General features: G+C 39.5%; 1 protein-coding gene across 1 annotated transcript in view; it reads right to left on the bottom strand.

The window, feature by feature from the left end:
* The window catches only part of CFAP91 (cilia and flagella associated protein 91), a 1,839,442-nt gene that overhangs the window by 1,138,137 nt on the left and 680,628 nt on the right, over window positions 1-20,677 (bottom strand). The window contains exon 8 of the mRNA XM_044071500.1: window positions 18,601-18,758. Coding sequence (XP_043927435.1) covers window positions 18,601-18,758 — 158 coding nt within the window. The remainder of the gene's footprint in view (window positions 1-18,600; window positions 18,759-20,677) is intronic.

The raw sequence follows: 20,677 nt of genomic DNA, 5'->3' as shown, positions 1-20,677 counted from the left end.
CCATCATGATGGAATCCATGGCCTTGCAGATGAGGCTTAATAGGCTTATAAGACAATAGTTCCCATGGTCTGTTGTACACCAACACTTGTGGAGTGTGTCAAACGTTGCTGTAACACATTCAAGTTTCATATCCTGTACAGAGGGTGAGGCTCAACAGACTGTTCAGGTGCAGGCTCTGTTTGTTCTGGAGTTCACTTATGACACAGCTAGGGAAACAATGTAATCCCATAGACGCCGTGTTTTCAGGTTTGGAAGGAGCTGTTTACCCATTTTATATGGGATATCTGTGCTTTCACAAACTCCAGGTATGATGATAGGGCCTTTTGTCAGTGAGAGGGTGGTGTGTATGTATGAGCCTGTCTGACAGGATGTTGGCAATGTCAGCTATTTACAGTTTGCACTCACTCAGGACATATATATGAGTGTACATTGCTATTTATGACATAGCGGAAGGAAGCGTCATGGTTCTCTAGGGACTCCTCCACAGATTCTTTTGCCAGAACATGGATTGGATAATATTTGGAGTGCACATTGTTTATTGATGATACTGATTGCAGGTTTATTGATCTTCTTTGCTTTTTCACTTTCTGTGAACAACTTAGGTACTTGTGGTACATAGTTTGATTATGACAGGGTTCCAATATATTATATGCGTCTGTTTTCATATAACTGTGTGCACAAGGCAGGATTGGTGAATAGTGACAGGTTCCTGGGGTGAGACATGCAACTGCCAGATATGTGTGGCCCACTGTACTCAGACATGGCCTAAGCATGTGAGCATGCCCAGTATGACCTTTCAGTGTGTTGCTGAATGAAATCCACTACATTTGTTGAAGTGTGTGAGCACGCCTGGTATACACATTTATAATATATGTGTGTGGAAAATCAAGTTGTATTTTTACTGCAGGGCTCACGTTTGTGTGATAACTCAACAGGGATCATGCTGTGCCTGCAGGGCTTCCATGAGACACTTCGCATAGACTTATCAACATTTCTACATACAGGGGGGACAGCTATTCTTTGTACATTTCTACCTGGGGTCACACCTGATTGTTACTGTGGGTGTACATAGGATGAGGGGTTCACCTGACAGTTATACACATTTGCTAGGCCTGCACTGCTATGTAAGGTACACCATTTCAGTCTGTACTGTTGCCTATCGTACTGGCTTGAGGCATACTACTGTACTACAGATCGTAGCGTCCAATGTCACGTATATTAGATTGCGACTTCATAGCCTACCCAACCCACATCACACCACCTGGCCTGCTGTTCTCTGTCTGCATAGGCCTGTGGGGGAGGTTACCCATATGCCTCTTTAGGGTCATGATACAGCATTTCTTTATGTTTGCATTAGTGTACAATTGTCCTGCTGTGTCTGTGCCAGTGAAATGCTGTCATGGCTTAGTGGTTCAGTACTGTGACTATAATGCACAGTATCCTGGGTTCGAGCCCTGTCACTGCTTTTTATTTTCATGCTGGGCAGACCAGACTGCTTAAGGAACAGTACAGCAAATATGAGCATGTTTACCTGACTTTGCTCAACTTTGCCCGACCTTGCCCAACAATGCTCAACGTTGCCCGACATTGCGCTAGTTAGAGCGGGCAATTTTGTTTACATATACTAAATAGTGGTAAAAGCTGCTTCGCACTGCTTTATACTGCTTAAAACATGGCAATCATGCCTCAGGTGGTGCTGCAGTGCTGATGTCAGATGCACATAGTACACTCCCTATACATGTTTGAAAACCGGTAGTGTCAAGTTAGGCATCCCTTATATTTTATGTGCGAGTCAGAGAGAGGTATAATTTCCAGGGTTCCTACTTAGCCAGTGTATGTGCTATGCGTTGCCTCTTTGCCAAAGGCATACTGGGCATGCCTCCTTCTGCCTACTGGGGCAGGCTCAGGTTGTTCCTCCTCCGAGTCACGCTCTGCCTGTGATGGCCTTGGCAATGGTGGAGGGCTGTTTGGCCCTGCCCCATGCTGTTCCTGCTGCAGCTGTTTTCACAGGATCATATTGTGTAGCATGGCGCATACCATGACAATTTGGGTACATGTAGTTGGTGAGTACTGCAAGGCTACACCAGATGTGTCCAGGCACCGGAACCAAGACTTGAGCATCCCAAACACACGCTCAATTACATTTCATGTTTGGGCGTGTGCCTCATTATGGAGTTCTTGTTCAGGTGTGTGTGCATTTCTGATGGGTGTCATCAGCCATGGCTCCAGTGCGTATCCAGCATCCCCCACTAGGTAACCATCAGGGATTCCCCCATTGGCAAATGTCTGGTACAGCTGTGTCAGATGCCAGATATGGGAATCATGGTAGCTTCCAGAGCAGCCAGCACACACATTCAGTATTATGCCCTGGGCATCGCACATGACCTGGCAGTTGATGGAGGGGAAGCCCCTGCGGTTGATGTAGACCCTACCCCGCTCACCGGCTGGTGCTTTGATGTGTATGGGCATGCCGTCAATTGCACCCACTACCTCAGGGTATTCTGCTATTTGCTGGAAGAGATGTATATTGCTGGCCAATGCCTCACGGGAATTGGGGAAATATACATGATCACCGACATGTGCTGACATGGCATTCAGGAACTGGTGCAGTACCCTGGATGTTGATGCCTGTGAAATCCCCATCATATCACCAGTTGGTCTCTGGAAGGTACCTGTTGCTAGTATTCTTAGGCCAACACATACCTTGGTTTCCACTGGGATGGGTTCCCCTCTGTTGGTTCTGTGTGTGAGGTGTGGCCTGCACCGCTGAACAATTTGCTGCAGGTCTCTGTCCACTCTATAGCGCTCCACTATCTCCAGCTCATGTAGCCCCTGGTAGGTTACCCTGGGTCTGTACACTCTTCTCCGTCTCCTCACTGTGGGTTGCTCAGCAGCATTCGCAATGGCACCACCCTCAGCATCTTGCACATGTTGGCTTATAATAGCAATGGCAGCCCTTAACATTTTTTTGTCTGAGTTAAGCTTTTTAAGTTTTCTCTCTCTTTGCATACTGCAGTGTTGCAGTGTTTAAAAACATGGAGGAATGTTGTTTGCAGAGTTTTAAGTGCTGGGCTAGGCTAGTGTACTGCCTGTGTAATTGGCTGATTCCGATTTATTTCACCTGGCAGCTCTGCTTGTTCTCCTTGGTTAACTTCCTACTACTTCTTTTTCTTCCTTTTCCCTTTCTGTTTCCACAGGGGGCAGCACCGCGCAAACACGCGCACATGCATGCACACAGGCTTAGGCGGGTGCACACGCACACACACAGGCTTAGACAGGTTTACAGGCACACACACGGTGTAAGCACGTTTGCAAGAATCTTCAGTGATATCCACGGCGTACACCTTCGGTTTCTGGGTTTCAGTTAAGACAACTGTAGACATGCCTCTCCCAATCCTGAGTAACTCACAGCAAGCACAAGCCACTCTGCTCCAATAAGCTTACAGTCTTTCATACATACCCCCTCATGATGTCACCTATCTTCTTCTCTACTACTCCCCTACTCCTATACTTACACTCTACGGACATGGCTCACATGCCAGAGAAAACAGGGATTCACTATCCTTATCCTCATTTCCATAGGATGGCCTACTAATGCTTGGTTACATCTCTCAAACTGAGCTTCCCCCCTTAACAACCACTACTCAGTAACCATGTTGTCTTCAGCCTGCCATTCACCTGCATGGTAGAATAATATTTTTAATAAGAATGCCTATTTTTGGCTTTTTTTTTATTTTCTGGTTTTTAAAGCGCCGCACATTTGTGTGGCGCTGCACTATGCTTAAACATCGGAGATCAGGGAAAAAAAAAATTTGATTTTTATTAATTTTCAACAGATAAAAATGCCAATGGCCTTATATTTGGCCATTGGCATGCTTCCTCAACTGGATGCATCCTTTATTTGGAGCTGTCATAGCTCCATTTTGCTATTTGCAGAACGGTACTCAGTTACCAACGGAGTACATTTCTGCAAATAACTCTACTCTTCCACGGACAGGTTAGTGTTTCTTGGATCGCAAATTTACCTCATTTGCATAGCTTTCAGCAGCAAATGAGATAATTTGCATAACATAACACTGTCCGTGCAAGAGTAGTTTTAGGAGCTCTCATGCATGCCCCTGCCGGCTGTTGCTGGATCGCTCGGCAGACATATTGGCTGTCTGCCGGCTTACACTACTCTTAGACTCCATGCAAGCCTTCGTGAATCCGGCCCAGTGTTTAAAAGCCATTATTTTCTTAATGGCTCAGTAGTTGAAATACGTGACCTAACCTAATTATTCTGCCACTCTTAGTAGCCTTCATGATGGAACAGATGTCAAAACTAGTGTAGAAAAGAAAGGCAAACAGAAGTAAATTTGGATGCAAAATAAATGGAATAATTTATTCAATGATGTTTTTAGTATGTGATGTGTTTAGTGTTGGATTACAGGGAAAGAAAATCACTTTTTGAAAATAAAAACTTGACATTTGGATGGAGTTCTCCTTTAAATGCAGTAATCCAATCCAAAATTCAATACAGTCACAAAGTAGCAGTAGACTCACAGCAGTTGGAACTAAAATGCATAACTCTCTATAGTGTACTCGGAGTGACTTGAGAACACATGGCAAGCATTTATGATCAGGGAGTCCCAATCGTGATTCTTCACAGAGCATGGAGCTTTATATACTCCATGTACAACCAATTACAGGAAAAAAGTGAAGGGGCATGATGTGTTTTACAGTTTAGAAAGTAGTAAAACATTCAGCACAGGGCAATATTTTACTTCACTGGCCCACCAGATGCGCAGTAGCAAGCACCGCCCAATCCCCACTCGCGGTGTTTGACATCAGGGTTAAGAATTGAATATTCAAGTGGACTGCCTGCAACAGTAATACATTTTATTATGTATTGTAATTACGCTGTCAGAACACAAGTCCAAACAAAATTTCAAACTAAGTAGAGGTTCCCTTTGAACATTTTCTCAAATTATACTTTAAGAAAAAAATATTGAAAAAGTACAAAGATTTATAACAAGGGCAACTCCTGTTTGAATGGGTTGCTGTAGGAAGAGTAGCTGAAGTTGTCTGGGTTACATTCACTTTGTGAGAGTACATTTTTGTATGACAGGTTGGGTAGCTGAAACATTATTAAGGCATGCAAATAATTGCAATAACATTTCTTGTCAGAATAGTGGGATTAGCTTATCCAACCATTCAGACACACATCCATTCATTGCTGGCTAATATTGAAAAGTTCATCATCAGTGTTTATAAAAGATGGTCTTACATGGTTAGAGCAGAAGACAGGAATCATTTGACCTTATATATAATATGGTGTATGTTCTGTGAAATGATTAGTTCAACCATTGGTATATGAAGTATACAGGTCCAGATATAGATGCCTGGGTGATCTCATCTGAGGTTGCAAGTTTGTTATAGTGAATAATATTATAACATTAACTGAGTTAAATAAGAATTACAGGTGATACAATTTAAGTTTATAAGTGTCAAAGGAAAAAACTTCAAAGACCAATTCACGTAAGGTTCAGTTAAGGCAGATTTAATTACTTGCTGCAAGGAGACAAAAACATGCAAATAAAAGAATTTGTCTAACTACTAATAGGAAGTATTTTTATTCTTATACTGTTTTACAAGACATGGCCTTCTATGGCTGACGTAATCAAACACAACTTTCAGTATTGTTCTACAGCAGATGTTACTCAGATTTTCTGCTGACATGACTAGATTTGTGAGAAACTTTTGAGAAAAACAACCTGGCCTTGGTGAGCACTAATTAGTTTACAGGCCTCTATTGTACAGTGTTACATTTCAAGGTACTTTTCTAACTTAGATACAAGCAAATGCTGATTGCAGTTCATATTTTCAAACAGGCTTTGTCCTAATTATCTAAAGCTTCTACAGCTGTGTATTTTCTCATAGCACAAGCGGAACTTCTTGTCTAAGTTTCATACAAGTAGTATTGTTCTATTCATTATTTTCCCAACGCAAGCAGAAATCATCTGCTTCTCAGTAAATTTCCAAGGCACAAGCAAAGATTTCAGCTAACAATACAAGGTCAGAAAGCATCTGCAGTTTGTACAGATTTATGCAGTATGAAATAGAATAAATGTGTTAACCCTTTTCAAGCTCTAAATGCACTAAGTATATTACTAATACACACATTAATACATATTTTTCTGACATTTCCCCCCTTTTAATACTTTTATTCTACTTTCAAAATAAACATAAACAGTTTGTTTTCTTCTTCTAACCTCTTCCACTCAGGATTTTCAGATAAGAGGGTCATTCAGTTTAAACTCATGAAAGCATTTCAGTTTTTTAATAGTTCTTCAAACTCAGCACTTTGATATAAGGTTTCAGAAACTGACATGTCTATAAGGTCTTTAATCAGTCTTTTCATGCAGGGGATGCCACAACAAACACATACTCCCAGTAGGAGTATTCCTACACAAATGGCAATCAGGATGTTCATTAAAATGGTACCCCACCCCCCAAAACCATTTCTGGAAAAAGTCCGTCAGTGGGTTTGGGCCTGGTTTGGTCATGGCCGACACTTGCTGAATTACCTCAAGATGATTGTCTATCTCGTGTTTATGGTCAGGAATATATGAACAGCATTCTTCTTGGATTAAAGCGCAAGTACCACCTCTCGCCGCTAGGATGAAGTCGAGAGCCATGCGGTTTTGAAGCACTACAGTTCTCATAACATTCAGTTCATCAGTCACCAATTCGAGAGCGGAAAAAGTTGCGTTGCTCATTACTTCGAGAAGTTTTGACAGTTTTCTCAGCTCCCAGGTCAATTTCACTGCTCCATATGCTGGCAATATGCCTGCCCACGATATAACACTATCACTCAAGTCCATATGCATCAGTCCTTTGCCTATGGAATGATGGTCTTTCCAACGCGCATCGATTTGTCCCACTGGATTTACAGGTTTCTTGACAACCTCTCGAACATTTCGAATTTTTCCTCAAGGCAAAACTGCAGTGTGTCATATGGCCGGAACCAGGTAACCCAAAAAACAACTGCCGGACCAATTCTCAGGTAGCCATTTGTATGCCTTTCTGCCACACACAAAATAACAGTCCTCTGCTTTAGTAGTAACTTTGCTATGAATATACACTCGCCCTGCATGTAACATTTTTCTATCAATTATAGACAGTTGTTTATAAAGAACAGAATTATGTTTTACTTCATTAAGTGTTTTGTGCATCAATCCAAGAAATGAATCATAGTTTGTGTTACAATAAAGATCTACATTGTTACCTTTAGTGTAACATCTATAAGGAACAGTCACATTGCAATTGCTCCAACCCACCTGAACAGTATCATTTTTATAAAAACACACAGTTCCCTTTTGTGGAACAGACAAGTGCAATGCTATTTTATCTTGTGATGTAATGGTTGAGGTATCATAAATCAAGTTCTCCCAGGTCTCACTGATCCCTAGGGGGACTGTAGTCATTAATAACCCCCCGTATGCTGTTGACAAAGCTGTGCAAATCCAGCAATTCGAAACATTGAAAGTCTCAGCATACACATATTTAATTGCCTGGTAAGTGTTAAAGTTTGGATGCCAGTCTATGAGTAATGCTTCACGTTTATTCAGTTCAGTCTGTGTGACTGGGAAAAGGAAAGGCCACAACAAAAAGATTATTGTCACTAGTACAGTTAACAGGATGATTATGCAATACTTCTGAGGAAAGGGTTGTTCTGTATTCCTGTTTCTTCTGGACTCTATCATTTTTACTCTTGGCATGTGACAAGATTTTTGTCCAGTTCAAAGTTTTTGACTAATTTACAGTGCGTCAGGTGGATCCAGGAGGCGCGCTCCGCTATCTTGACTGCAGTGTCGACAGAAGCACTTGATAGGGACCTTCCCACTTTGGTGATGTCCAATTCTTTTTCTTTACTGTCTTCACCCAGATCCAGGTGTCAGGGGACACTGCCACTTCTGACGGTCTGGTTCTTTCTTTATCCAAAACAGAATTTGACTGCAACAAATGTTTAGAATTTAACAAGTTTCGCATATACTCAGCTAGTGTACTGTCAGCTTGCTGGTCTGCGGGCATGAGAGATTTCCACTGAGGTATATAATAAGCCCTTCCAAATAATTTTTCAAAAGGAGTCAATCCTTTTGCATTTGGAACAGTTCTCATGCTCAACAGTGCCAGGGGCAGACAGTACACCCAATTTCTCTGTGTTTCTACTATTAACTTTCTTAGCTTATTCTTTAAAATCCCATTATGCCTCTCTACTAGCCCTGCAGACTGTGGATGATATGCACAATGATTTTTTAAAGAAATACCAAAATGTCTACTTAACTGTTGTATGGTCTGGTTTACGAAGTGTGTGCCGTTGTCACTGTAGATCCTTTCCAGAATGCCGAATCTAGGGATGATTTCTTTAACAAGAACTTTGGCCACAGTTGCCGCGTCTGGATTTTTAGTCAGAAAGGCTTCCACCCATCTGGAAAACATATCTACAATGACAAGACAATACTTCTTATTTTCATATTTTCACATTTATTCAACTCTATGAAATCCATACACATAGTATGAAATGGATACGGTGGTGTAGGGAAACTCCCTTGCTTGGGCTTTAACGCCCCTTGTGCATGATGTTTATTACAAACATGGCACATCGAACAGAATTTTTTAGAGTAATTTAAGAACCCATATGTCGTGAACACTTGGTTCACCAGCTGTACCATCCCCCCTGTTGAGACATGGCACTGCCCATGGCTCAACAAAGCTGCATATCTAAACAAATTAGACGGCAATATCGGTTTCCCTTCTTTAGAGATGTACAGCCCTCTTTCGAGAATTGCTCCTCGTTTTACCCATCTTCATTTTTCAACTTGTGTAGTAAGTGTCTGCATTGTCTTTAACATTTCTAAGTCTAAAATCTCAGAGGGTTGTAATTCCTCATTCAAAAGAAATACTTCTGAAGCTGCCTGCTTTGCAGCTGTATCAGCTCTCACATTACCTTTTGAAATCCTGTCCTGTTGCTTTGTATGAGCTGTGCATTTACAAACAGCTACTTTCTGAGGTAACTGAATAGATTCTAAAAGATCTAAAATAAACTGTGCATGATTGATTGGTTTGCCAGTAGATGTTATCATTCCTCGATTTTTCCACTGTTGCGCAAAAACATGTACAGTAAAAAAAGCATACTGGCTGTCAGTAAAAATGTTCATACATTTACCCTTTGCTAAGTTACATGCCCGTGTCAAGCAATCAATTCTGCTGCCTGTGCAGATAAATTGTGTGGTAAAGATTTCACTTCTATAATGTCAGTATCAGAAACTACTGCATATCCTACTAGGTTCTGTCCTGCAGGACCCCTTTTGCACGAGCCATCCATGTTGTATGTCACCTCGGCATCATCCAAGGGAACATCCGTAAGGTCTTTTCTAGGCAGTGTCTTTTGCTCAATCACCTGCAGGCAGCTGTGTGGTGTGCCATCTGCAGGGGTTGGGAGCAAGGTAGAAGGGTTCAAAGTCGTACATCGTTCAAATGTCATATGAGGTTGGCTCAACAATATAGTCATACAGGAAAGATGCCTAGCAGGGGAAAGATATGCTACCTTCTCTTGCAATAAAATAATCGCGACTGCATGAGGCACTCTCAATGTGAGAGGGTGGAACAAAACTACTGAGGCCGAAGTCTGTACTGCCATTGCAGCTACAACTACTGCTTGTACACAGTGGGGTAAAGACCGTGCCACTGGGTCCAGTTGTGATGAATAATGAGAAATAGGGCGTTGCTTGTCCCCATGCTGCTGTGTTAACACTGATGTCATATAACCTTGCTTACAATCTACAGTTTGGAAAAAACATTTATGATAGTTTGGTAATCCCAAAACTAATGAGGACACTATTAACTGTTTCAGTTTGCAGAAAGCAGATTCTGCTTCTGGTGTCCATTGTAACAAATCCTGTGCTGCCATAGGCTTTTTATAAATCAGGTTAGTCAATGGTGTAGATTCCAAGGCATAGTTTGGAATCCAGCTCCGACAAAAATTAGTCGTACCCAGGAAGGACATCATTTCCTTCCTGATGGTGGGTTTTGGTGCTTGTAAAATTGCTACTTTTCTGTCCTCATCTAATGTCCTACCCTCCTTGGATATTACATATCCTAGCTATTTAACTTGTTTTTTCCAAAGCTGCAGTTTATTTTTGCTTACTTTATGTCCTTCAGTGGCCAAAAATTGTAATAGTGCTATGGTATCTTCCTTGCAATCTTGCTGGGTGGGGGCCGCCAGCAGGATTATCATCAACATAAAGCAAAATCTGGCTACCTCTTGGTGGGAAAAATCCCGCCAGGTTGCTTGCCATTTCTTGTGAGAATATTGTTGGACTTTCACAATACCCCTGTGGTAGTCGCGTATATGTATACCTTTTCCCCTGAAATGTGAATGCAAACCAATATTGGTTGTCAGGGTGTATCGGTATCGAGAAGAACGCATTGCTGATATCTACCACAGAAAAATATTTCTGTTGAGGTTTTAAATCATTCAACAGGGTGTGTGGGTCTGGCACCGTAGGTGCCCTTGGTATTACTGCATCATTTACAGCTTGTAAATCTTGGACCATACGCCACTCTCCATTCGCTTTCTTAACAGGAAATAAGGGTGTGTTACATGGTGAATCAGGAAATTCCACCAGCACCCCTTCCTTAAGTAAAGCTGCTATAATAGGTTTGTTTCTACCTCTGCATCTTTTCTTAAGGGATACTGTCTTTTTTGTGGTCTAAATGCTGACTTTGGCGTAATAGTAACTGGTCCCGCTGTATGAATAAGTCCTACATCTGACTTTCCTGTTGACCAGAGAGCTTCTGGTATATTCTGTAAGACATTCTCTTCCTCCTTCAATAGGAGTGCTAATCAGCTGTCCTTGCCAGACTGCAAGTGTACAGCTGGGTGGGTCTGAGTTATCCAATTCAACTTCTGCATTTGTATTCCCTGTTCTGACAGTTCTAACTCTGTCTGTTTTTCCTATCTCGTGACTTTTTCTCCTAAGTCTATCCATTTCACATTCTTGTCCTTAGTTAAACTAACGTGGTAATCGATTAGATTTATAAAGTGCAAAGAACTCCTGGGGCAATGGACAGCTGACTACACTGTTCCTCAATCTGTTTGCACGATTTCTAAACAATTCTTGCTCATATTCCTTATCTGGTCCTGGTGTGTTACAATAATACAGAGTACAGTGCAACAAATGCTGTTTATCAATGTCAAGGGAGGGGAACTTGCTGATGGCTACATTCATCAACTCTTCGGTCACTGCCCCTGGACCAGTCGTAACCAAGTCCTGGCTGTACCAATAAAAATTTTACCCTCCGTTTGCACTGCAAAGGTATCAATTTGTCGCTGTGCTTCCATACCCTGCATAGTCGGAACTACTGCTATACCAAACAGCTGCATAAGGTCTCTGCCCAAGAGGTTTACTGGGCATTTTGCAGAAACAACAATTTTGCTTTTCTGGGTCAATCCTGAAACAGGATCAGTTTTCACAATATTATGGGGCTTCCGATACAGCTGTCCATTAGCTGCTTTCACTAATATGTAATCAGGTGACTCTGAGTTCTCTGGCAGTTTGGAGGGATGTAGCAGGGTCCGTGATGCCCCTGAGTCGCACAAGAATCTGACTTCCCTCCCTTCTACCAGGAGCGTAACTTCTGGTTTCGTATCTGCTAAATAGAGCTCTAAGCTCAATAAAGCCAAATCTAATATTTCATTTACCTCACTATCCGTGACTTCCTGCACTTCCTCTATTTCTTCTGTCACATTCTCTACTCCCTCTATCACATTCTCATTTGTCATTTCTCTGCTATCCCCTTCTAGTGATTCCTGACTATCATATAGTCAGTCCTCAACCTCCTTATCGTCCGTGGTTGCTTTCTTGTTTTTCTTGCAATCCCTTGCCAAGTGTCCCTTTTTACCGCATTTAAAACATTCACCCCTTTTCTTTCGCCCTTCAAAGTCCTCTGATCACTGATCAGATTGTTTGTTTCCCTGGGCATTTCTCTTGCCTTTTTTCCCGGACTGTACTACATAAACTTCTGCTCCATCTTCTACAGAAAATACTTGGGCTTTCTTTTTCTTTTTGCTATTAAAATGCCTTTCGGCATGCCTAGCATATTCAAGTAATGACTGTAACCTGCTTGTACGATGATCTACCATGTACTTTGTAATAAAGCTGCTTAGGGGTGCAATACTGCCTTTCAAAAATGCATTCTTTAACTGCTGCTCATATGGGGAATCATGTGTCTTATCTTCAGGAACCTGCATTCCACAATGGTTATTAAAACATTCTAATAGTCTGGCATAATATCTGTAAATAGTTTCACTTTCCTGTTGGATGCATTGATTAATGCAAGTCCAGTCTGCCCTAGGCTTCCATTTCTCAGAGATGCGGTCTGTAAGACCTTTCACTCTGTTGTCTAATTCTGCGCTATCTGGGAGGGGCCTGAGTGCAGCATCACGGGGATTCCAGTCGCCACTAATCATGTGCCAATCTGGTCCTACAATTTGTCTGACTACTTTTTTCTACCTCTTCTCTGTTTACATTATAACTTAGCCTCATTCCTTGCAAATCTTCTAAGAACTTTCTAAAATTAACTTTTGGATGGGGAATTCCTTCAGTGGCTTTCCGGATGTCTTCCGGAGTCCAGGGTCTATACACTAGAATAGTCGGGTTCTGACCTTCTTGCCCTGCCTGAGGATTAGGCACTTCTATAAGTGGGCATATTTCTTCTTCACTCATAGATCATGAATTTCTACCCATTTGTTATAACTCAATGTCCCCTTTTGAGTTTCCTGCTCATGTTCGAGACCTGGTCTCGACGGGATCTCTAATAAACGGTTTTGCTTTTGTAGTATCTCTACTTACAGTAACAGCAGGATATCGCGGGGGTGGACTAACTTGTTCACTTGACTCATATTCTGGTAAGGGAGGCGGAGGGGCTGATGCTATTACTAAGTTATTGTCCTCCTTATCTAAAAACATTGCTTTTGAATTATTATTCTTTTGTTCCCTTCGGTTTACTTCCTCAATCCACCTGTGTGCCTGAGGAATTCCTAATTGACGTTGCTTTTTTACCCGACCTTCAGAATCGGTTTTAAGCTGTTTGACAAGTTTGACAAGCGAGGGTTTTTCTAATTTACCATCAAATTCATACTTATTAACCCATTTTGAGTAGTATTTAATATTATCAGCACACTGTGACTGCATGTATTTCGCATCTTCGGTTAACGGCAGATTTTGGGATCTTTTTGTACAATTATTACCCATTTTGTTCTATCCTTTTAATCGTTACGTAACTCCTTATTTTTTAACGTGGTACCACGGAGTTTGTTATAGTCTCTTCAGAATGACTGCCTACCTGCTCTGTTTCCCTGATCTATGACAAGACAGCAATCTTTTATATCCCTGACTTATAATAATAATAGCCCTGATAAAAACAATGCAAATCTAGTCCCTGATCTAAAACAGAAAAAGAAGGTAGATTCACCTTACCTGAGCCTTCATGATTGATCACCTGGTTCGAGTAAACCCGTCCTTCAGTCGCAGATCAGAAAGTGGCTGGCCTCTTTTGTACGACAATTCAGTCGGAGGGCTTTTCAACTAAGAAGAACCAATGTGGTTTCTTCCCCGTACGGTTTCAAGCCACCTGGCCTGTCTGATCCGAGGCAAAATGAGGGTTTCCGGTCCGAAGGACCAATCTGTCAAAGGAAAAAACTTCAAAGACCAATACACGTAAGGTTCAGTTAAGGCAGATTTAATTACTTGCTGCAAGGAGACAAAAACATGCAAATACAAGGATTTGTCTAACTACTAACAGGAAGTATTCTTATACTGTTTTACAAGACATGGCCTTCTATGGCTGACGTAATCAAACACAACTTTCAGTATTGTTCTACAGCAGATGTTACTCAGATATTCTGCTGACATGACTAGATTTGTGAGAAACTTTTGAGAAAAACAACCTGGCCTTGGTGGGCACTAATTAGTTTACAGGCCTCTATTGTACAGTGTTACATTTCAAGGTACTTTTCTAACTTAGATACAAGCAAATGCTGATTGCAGTTCATATTTTCAAACAGGCTTTGTCCTAATTATCTAAAGCTTCTACAGCTGTGTATTTTCTCATAGCACAAGCAGAACTTCTTGTCTAAGTTTCATACAAGTAGTATTGTTCTATTCATTATTTTCCCAACGCAAGCAGAAATCATCTGCTTCTCAGTAAATTTCCAAGGCACAAGCAAAGATTTCAGCTAAAAATACAAGGTCAGAAAGCATCTGCAGTTTGTACAGATTTATGCAGTATGAAATAGAATAAATGTGTTAACCCTTTTCAAGCTCTAAATGCACTAAGCATATTACTAATACACACATTAATACATATTTTTCTGACAATAAGTCCACTTGTTTAAGTGCTTGAAGATGTGCCTTCTGTAATACTACAATTATAAATAACAATATCGAAAAACAAGCACTTACGGAGATAAATAACTCCTGAATACAGTTGTCTATGAAATGCAAAAGCAATTTCTCAGAGGGAAGCTTCAACTTCTAGTTTGTTTAGTGTTGTGACTGTATATACTTCCAGTTCCATAATGCTGCTGTATGATAACTGCTGTGACATTTACCTGTCAGCCTTCTATTACATCGCATTTGGGAACCTCTACATGCTGTACAAGTTCATTTGTTTGATTATAAAAGCCAAACAACTGTTAAGTGCCCAAATTCATCGTGGATAAGGTTTTCTATATTGCTCCTAAACTGTAAGCACATACATGTTGGCTAGCAGTCTTTACATTTGTCTCACTAGCTTTCCTTTTAAATATAAAAATATACTACATAAATACTGAAAATGGGGAACACAGTAACTGCACAGCATCTAATCAGTATTCTCAAATAAACTCACAAAACTCACTGCACCTCATCATGCTTCATGACAATTTTACTACACACAAAATGTAAGGGGAAGTAAAATCCATGTGCAGTTTAGTATGTTTATACAAAAAGACAACTTGCCAAAAGACAACTGTCAAAACTAATGTCTACCGTAGTCATAGCAGAGGTTAACACATGCATTGTATTCATGATGTCACCGACTAATATGAATGGCATGTCAATCATGCTTCATTTCATATGCAGGTTTGCTTGTCAATCATCTGCACAACGCCCACTCCTGCGCAAAACTCCAGGTGAGCCAGTGAAGTAAAATATCGCCCAGCACAGCCACACAGTAAGCAGAAACAAAGTATCCATCTAATGAACAAACAGGTTTAAAAGCTACATTGGCATTTGCTACAAGAAGTTCCAGGGCTAATTGAAAAAGTTGGTGAGGTTCCTTTATTTTGCTTTAGGAACAATAGATCTCTCAAGCAACATTTATGTAATAGGGAAGTTTCTGAGACTTTCAGTTTCCCTACACACATCGGTACATTTCCTTGCAGATGATGTACTGCTTGTAAATATATATTTAGTAAGAATACTTATACACACCCAACTCGAAAATTTTCTATCTCTAGCCATCAGTATTCAGATTGCAGGACTACAGATGTAGTGTACTCTTCTTTCTGTCAAAAATGTCCTGTATATTATGTAGGGAAAACTAATAGGATGTTGAAAGACAGAATATTGGAACATATCAGAGATATTACTAACTGTACGGAAACTAATGCTTTAGCTAATCATGTAATGCATACTGATAGTTCCCATACCTTTAGGTTTTTTGTTATTCAAAATATACCTAGTAGTATATGAGGTGGGGACATTGAGAATACTACAGAGAGCTATGAACAAAAATGGATCCTTAGACTTAATGCAGAGAAATACCCTGGTCTTAATGGTACTACTTCCCTGAAACCTTTTCTAAAAGCTAGACGGCTTAAACATTAACATTAAGTTTGCTTTTAGTTTGTATTTTTATATATATATATATATATATATATATATATATATATACACACATATATATATATATATATACACACATATATATATATATATATATATATATATTTATGTATTTATTGCTATATATTGTTATAATATTGTCTTTTAACTTGCTTGTGGTTTTATTATTAGGTTTTAGTGATTTTTTAGTGTAATGTACTTCTTTCCCCATTTGCAGTTCACTATACCTTTTATCAGTCTTTGCATAGCATCATGTGACTGGTTTTTATCAGCTAATTGAATGCACCTATTTAAGCTGCTTGTTATTTTATAGTAGTGTCTGATGAAGCGACAGCAGTTGTGAAAGCGCTTACCTTTTCTTTTTTGTTTTGTTTTTGGTTTGAATAAACGTTGTTTTTTGTGTGTTAACTTGGTGCAGTTTTTCTGTTTTTGCCTTCCCTACAGCGGCTTGTTCCTACAGGCAAGCCTCTGCTTACCTCGAAGTATGACTGAGCCAGTCAGGAGCAACCTGCCTCCCACCCTAGGATGTGAATGCTCATAATTTCCTGACAACTCTACCAAGTAGCTGATCTGCTGCTCAAATGTGGTCACTTATGCTGTAATCATGGCTTTATTCCCCTATACAATGGTGCTGGCAGTTCAGAGAATGAGTTTAGTTAGGAGTGGAGAAGCCACATGTCATTAGCTGTACAAGATATTTCTTGTATAGCACAAAACAGACCAGACTCCAATATATTCCATTTATCTATGCTTTTTTTTACTTTAGAGTGGCGTTTCTAATTGACTTTATTGAGCTATGTTATCTAAATCACTTATAGCTCTATTTAAAGGGGAACCACTACTTTTGGACTCTATATACTATTTTTTATATTTTTAAATGTAATTGCAGAGTCTGCCCAGATGGAGTCTGGTATCCTGATTTTTTTTTAGTCTGCCACAAAGTATCGCACAATGCAGTGTTTGGCTTTAAAATATTACATCATAGCCCCTAAGCTCCTGTCAGTGCACTGACTTTACATGTGTTTTCACATATATCCTACTTTGTTTTACTCTGTCAGGTTTAATTACCATTTCTTGCTTTCCAACGACTACTTATAAAAGACAAACAGGGATAATCACACAAAACAGTTTTCTCAGCACATGAACTTTGTCTTCTGCTGTGAACTATCATTCACTGTGGCAAAAAGCTCAAACTTGACACTTTTACAGACATGAAGGGGAGGTGTTAAAGAGAAGGGAAGTTGAGTTTAAGGACAAGAACACAGGCATAACAAAAGAATGAAAATTGGCCACTTTAGAAAGAAAAAGAAGTAACGGGCACTGAGAATACTGTCTTGTGTGATTGTTATTGAAAGGCAAGAAAAGGTAATTAAACCTAACTGACTAAAAGAAAGCAGGGTATACGTGAAAACACATGTAAAGTCAATGCACTGGCAGGAGCTTAGGGGCTATGATGTAATATTTTAAAGCCAAACACTGCAATATGGGATACCTAGAGGTAGACTAAAAAAATGAAGGTGTCAGACCCCATGTGAGCAGACTCTGGAATTATATTTAAAAATATAAAAAAAATATATAGAGTCCTAAAATTGTGTTAAAATATAGGAAACATCAAGACATGATGAAACAAACATGTTTTTTATTTCATTTTGTGGGTGTGGTTCTCCTTTAACAGAGGCTTGAGTGGTTAGTTTGTGTGCATTTGCATGGATGGAGTGCCTCATGAAAGGCTTTGTAATCCAGTTAATCACTGTTTTTTTGTAGTGACAATTTAGTTGATGTATGTTTCTAAGGGTTGTCACTGAGCATATTTTGTGCGTGCAGTATATACATTTTATTTTAGTTTTTAGTGAGCAACATAGATATGGTGGGTAGGCTTTGAATAATGTCAGCAGCTGCCAAATGTATAAGCAGTTGTCCTATTCAATGAGGTTGCTTTTGACAAAATGGAACTAACCCCTTTATATATTTTTCAGATTTTATAGTGAAGCTTTAGCTATTAAGGGTATATATATAGTTTTATTGGTAAGTTATATGTTTTGACTAGTTTAATGTGCTTTAACATTTATTTTTCTGTTTGAATATGTCTTGCCAGAAAAAAAATTATTTTCTGTCTGGTTGCAGTTTTTATTTTATTTTTTATTTGCTATTTTGTATTTTAAGTTCATTGGGTTTCATATGCATACTGCGGTGTGTCTGGAGTTTTTGTGGAGCTTGTGTGTATATTTTTGATGTGTGCCATGTTTCCAATTTTTATCATTATTTCTGTGAAAAGGACAGAGTTAAAATGACTGTTAATACAGGCAGAGTGATTATAAATGCCCTATGATATGGGTAGATGGTAATAAATACTTGTTTATGTAGGGAGAGTGGTATTTTGTACTTGCACAAACATTTTATCACACCCCGTTATTGGTGTCCATTGTTATGATAATATATAGAGAGAGAAATGTATAGATATACAGGTACACATGGCATATTGTTATAGAGCATGGCTTGGCAAGTTACTAAATCAGACCAAAAAGTTACTGAGTCACTTAATGAATAGGCTCAGTTTTCTACTGCTTCTTACTTAATATATATATACTTTCTGAAAACCTTCTAATTATATGACACTAAAAAATATTGTAGTATACTACAGAACATGATATCAAGAAGAGTTGTCACCTTTAATATGTTCATTACGAATTTTGTTCACTTTACGTTCCTTCTCTTTCTGCTTTCTTGACCACTGCGCATCTAAACGAGCTATATTCATCTGCTGTTGGTTATCTTCACGCTGTCTCAGCAATGTCTTCAAAACTTCCAAACGAGCCTCCTGCAGTCTTAAGGTACACGCACATAAAAAAGAAAAAAATGAAGTTACTTTAGTGTTATTATACAAGTACATTTTAAATAAAATCACATCTGAATGTCATATAGACATAAACTCTACTAACATGTGGCAACTGTCTGAGAAAAATTCTCAGTGATTGTCTACCTTCAATCATCCATAGAGAAGACAATATATACCACTGTTGCCAGTGTTATGTTATATTATCATGAGGTGAGATGTCAACATTTTTCACCCACCATAGCAAAGGCTTGAAATTCCTGGAGACTAGGGATCAAGTCTCAGGTCACAAAACTAAGCTGAATACCCAAAACATATCTAATACATCTAACAATATATACAGTAAAAATTTCAAAAAATACAAACATGAGGTAGCAGTATCCATACTAGGTGAACTGAGACACCTGATATTGTACCATTAAGTACTATCTTTTCTTTCTCAGAAATAACAGTCAGTAATGAAATGGAAAGAAAAATTCTGTCATGCTGTGTGACAGTCAAGTGTAAATAACAATACTTGGATGAATTATAAGTTATCTGAACATGGTAAATGCAGTCACTGCTTGCCCTTTAAAGATGCAGCAATCTTGGAATTGATTAGCTTAAGTCCATGAATGCAAGGGGTTGAGACCCTGCATGGTTGCCTGGTAGACTTTTTCTCCTACAGAAAAGCACCCATATTGGAAATTGTGTTCATCACATTGTTTTCAATAGACTAATTCTCATTTAAATAAGTATTGTGAAATGACACATAGCCAGCAATTCTCAGTATATCACAGAAGGAGTTGCTGGATTTCTGTAAAGCTAAAGAAAGGAGGCTCACTCCAACAGCCCATAGGTCAGATTTAATGCAGAAAAAGACACACTTATGGCTAAAATTAGTGGAAATTATTTGCTTGTATAAGCTTAAGACAATGGGTACAACAATGCCATCTTAAGAAGTGATTTTAAATGCCAGAAGTGCCTAGATACAGCTTGGTAAATTTACACATACTACTCCAACAGGTGTATTATAGATTTTTGCTAATGCTCCATCACATAACCACATCATTGATACAACAAGCATTTCTGGTGCCAATAACTCTACTTGACCATGACGTTTCTAGTAAAGCTTTTCATACAAGAATATAGTACTGATCAAAATCTGTTCTGAAATGTACTATCAGGAATCCTGCACAGCCCTGTTGCCCTGATACAAAAGAAGAGAAGCAGTTTTTGGTTATTCAGCTGTGAATTTTAGAATATGTATAAACTCACTGCAGGTCTAACATATGCAGCAGTGAATCCCAGGAACTTATAACAAAAAGACTCTGCCTCTGCCAAACTACATCAAGGAACACAGAGTTAGTCAGAACAAATACCCAACTGTACCATCAAAATTTATTTATTACAGAATTAATTACAGAGTTAAGCACTTTCGTCCTTCTTAAAAAAGGACTTTATCCGAACTAAATAAAAAAACCTTTGACACACATTTATATCTTCTTCTTCTTCTTCTTTCGGCTGCACCCCTTAGGGGTCGCCACAGTAGATCAACTGTTTCCATTTCTTCCTGTCCTCTGCATCTTGCTCTGTCATACCAACCACCTGCATGTCCTCTCTCACCACATCCATAAACCTTACCTTAGGCCTTCCTCTTTTCCTGTTACCTGGCAACTTCATCCTTAGCATCTTTTTCCCAATATACTCTGTATCCATCCTCAGCACATGTCCAAACCAACATAATCGTGCCTCTCTGGCTTTGTCTCCAAACCTTCCAACCTGGGCTGACCCTCTAATATACTTATTCCTAATCCTGTCCATCCTCGTCACACCCAGTGCAAATCTTAATATCTTCAACTCTGCCACGTCAAGCTCTGACTCCTGCCTTTTTGTCAATGCCACTGTCTCCAACCCATATAACATAGCTGG

Source organism: Protopterus annectens, chromosome 5.part0 (genome assembly GCF_019279795.1).
Source record: "Protopterus annectens isolate FY-2018-M chromosome 5.part0, PAN1.0, whole genome shotgun sequence".
In the NCBI taxonomy this organism is placed as follows: domain Eukaryota; kingdom Metazoa; phylum Chordata; order Ceratodontiformes; family Protopteridae; genus Protopterus; species Protopterus annectens.
Note: the sequence above shows the minus strand (reverse complement) of the source record. Positions and strands in the feature narration are given on the sequence as shown.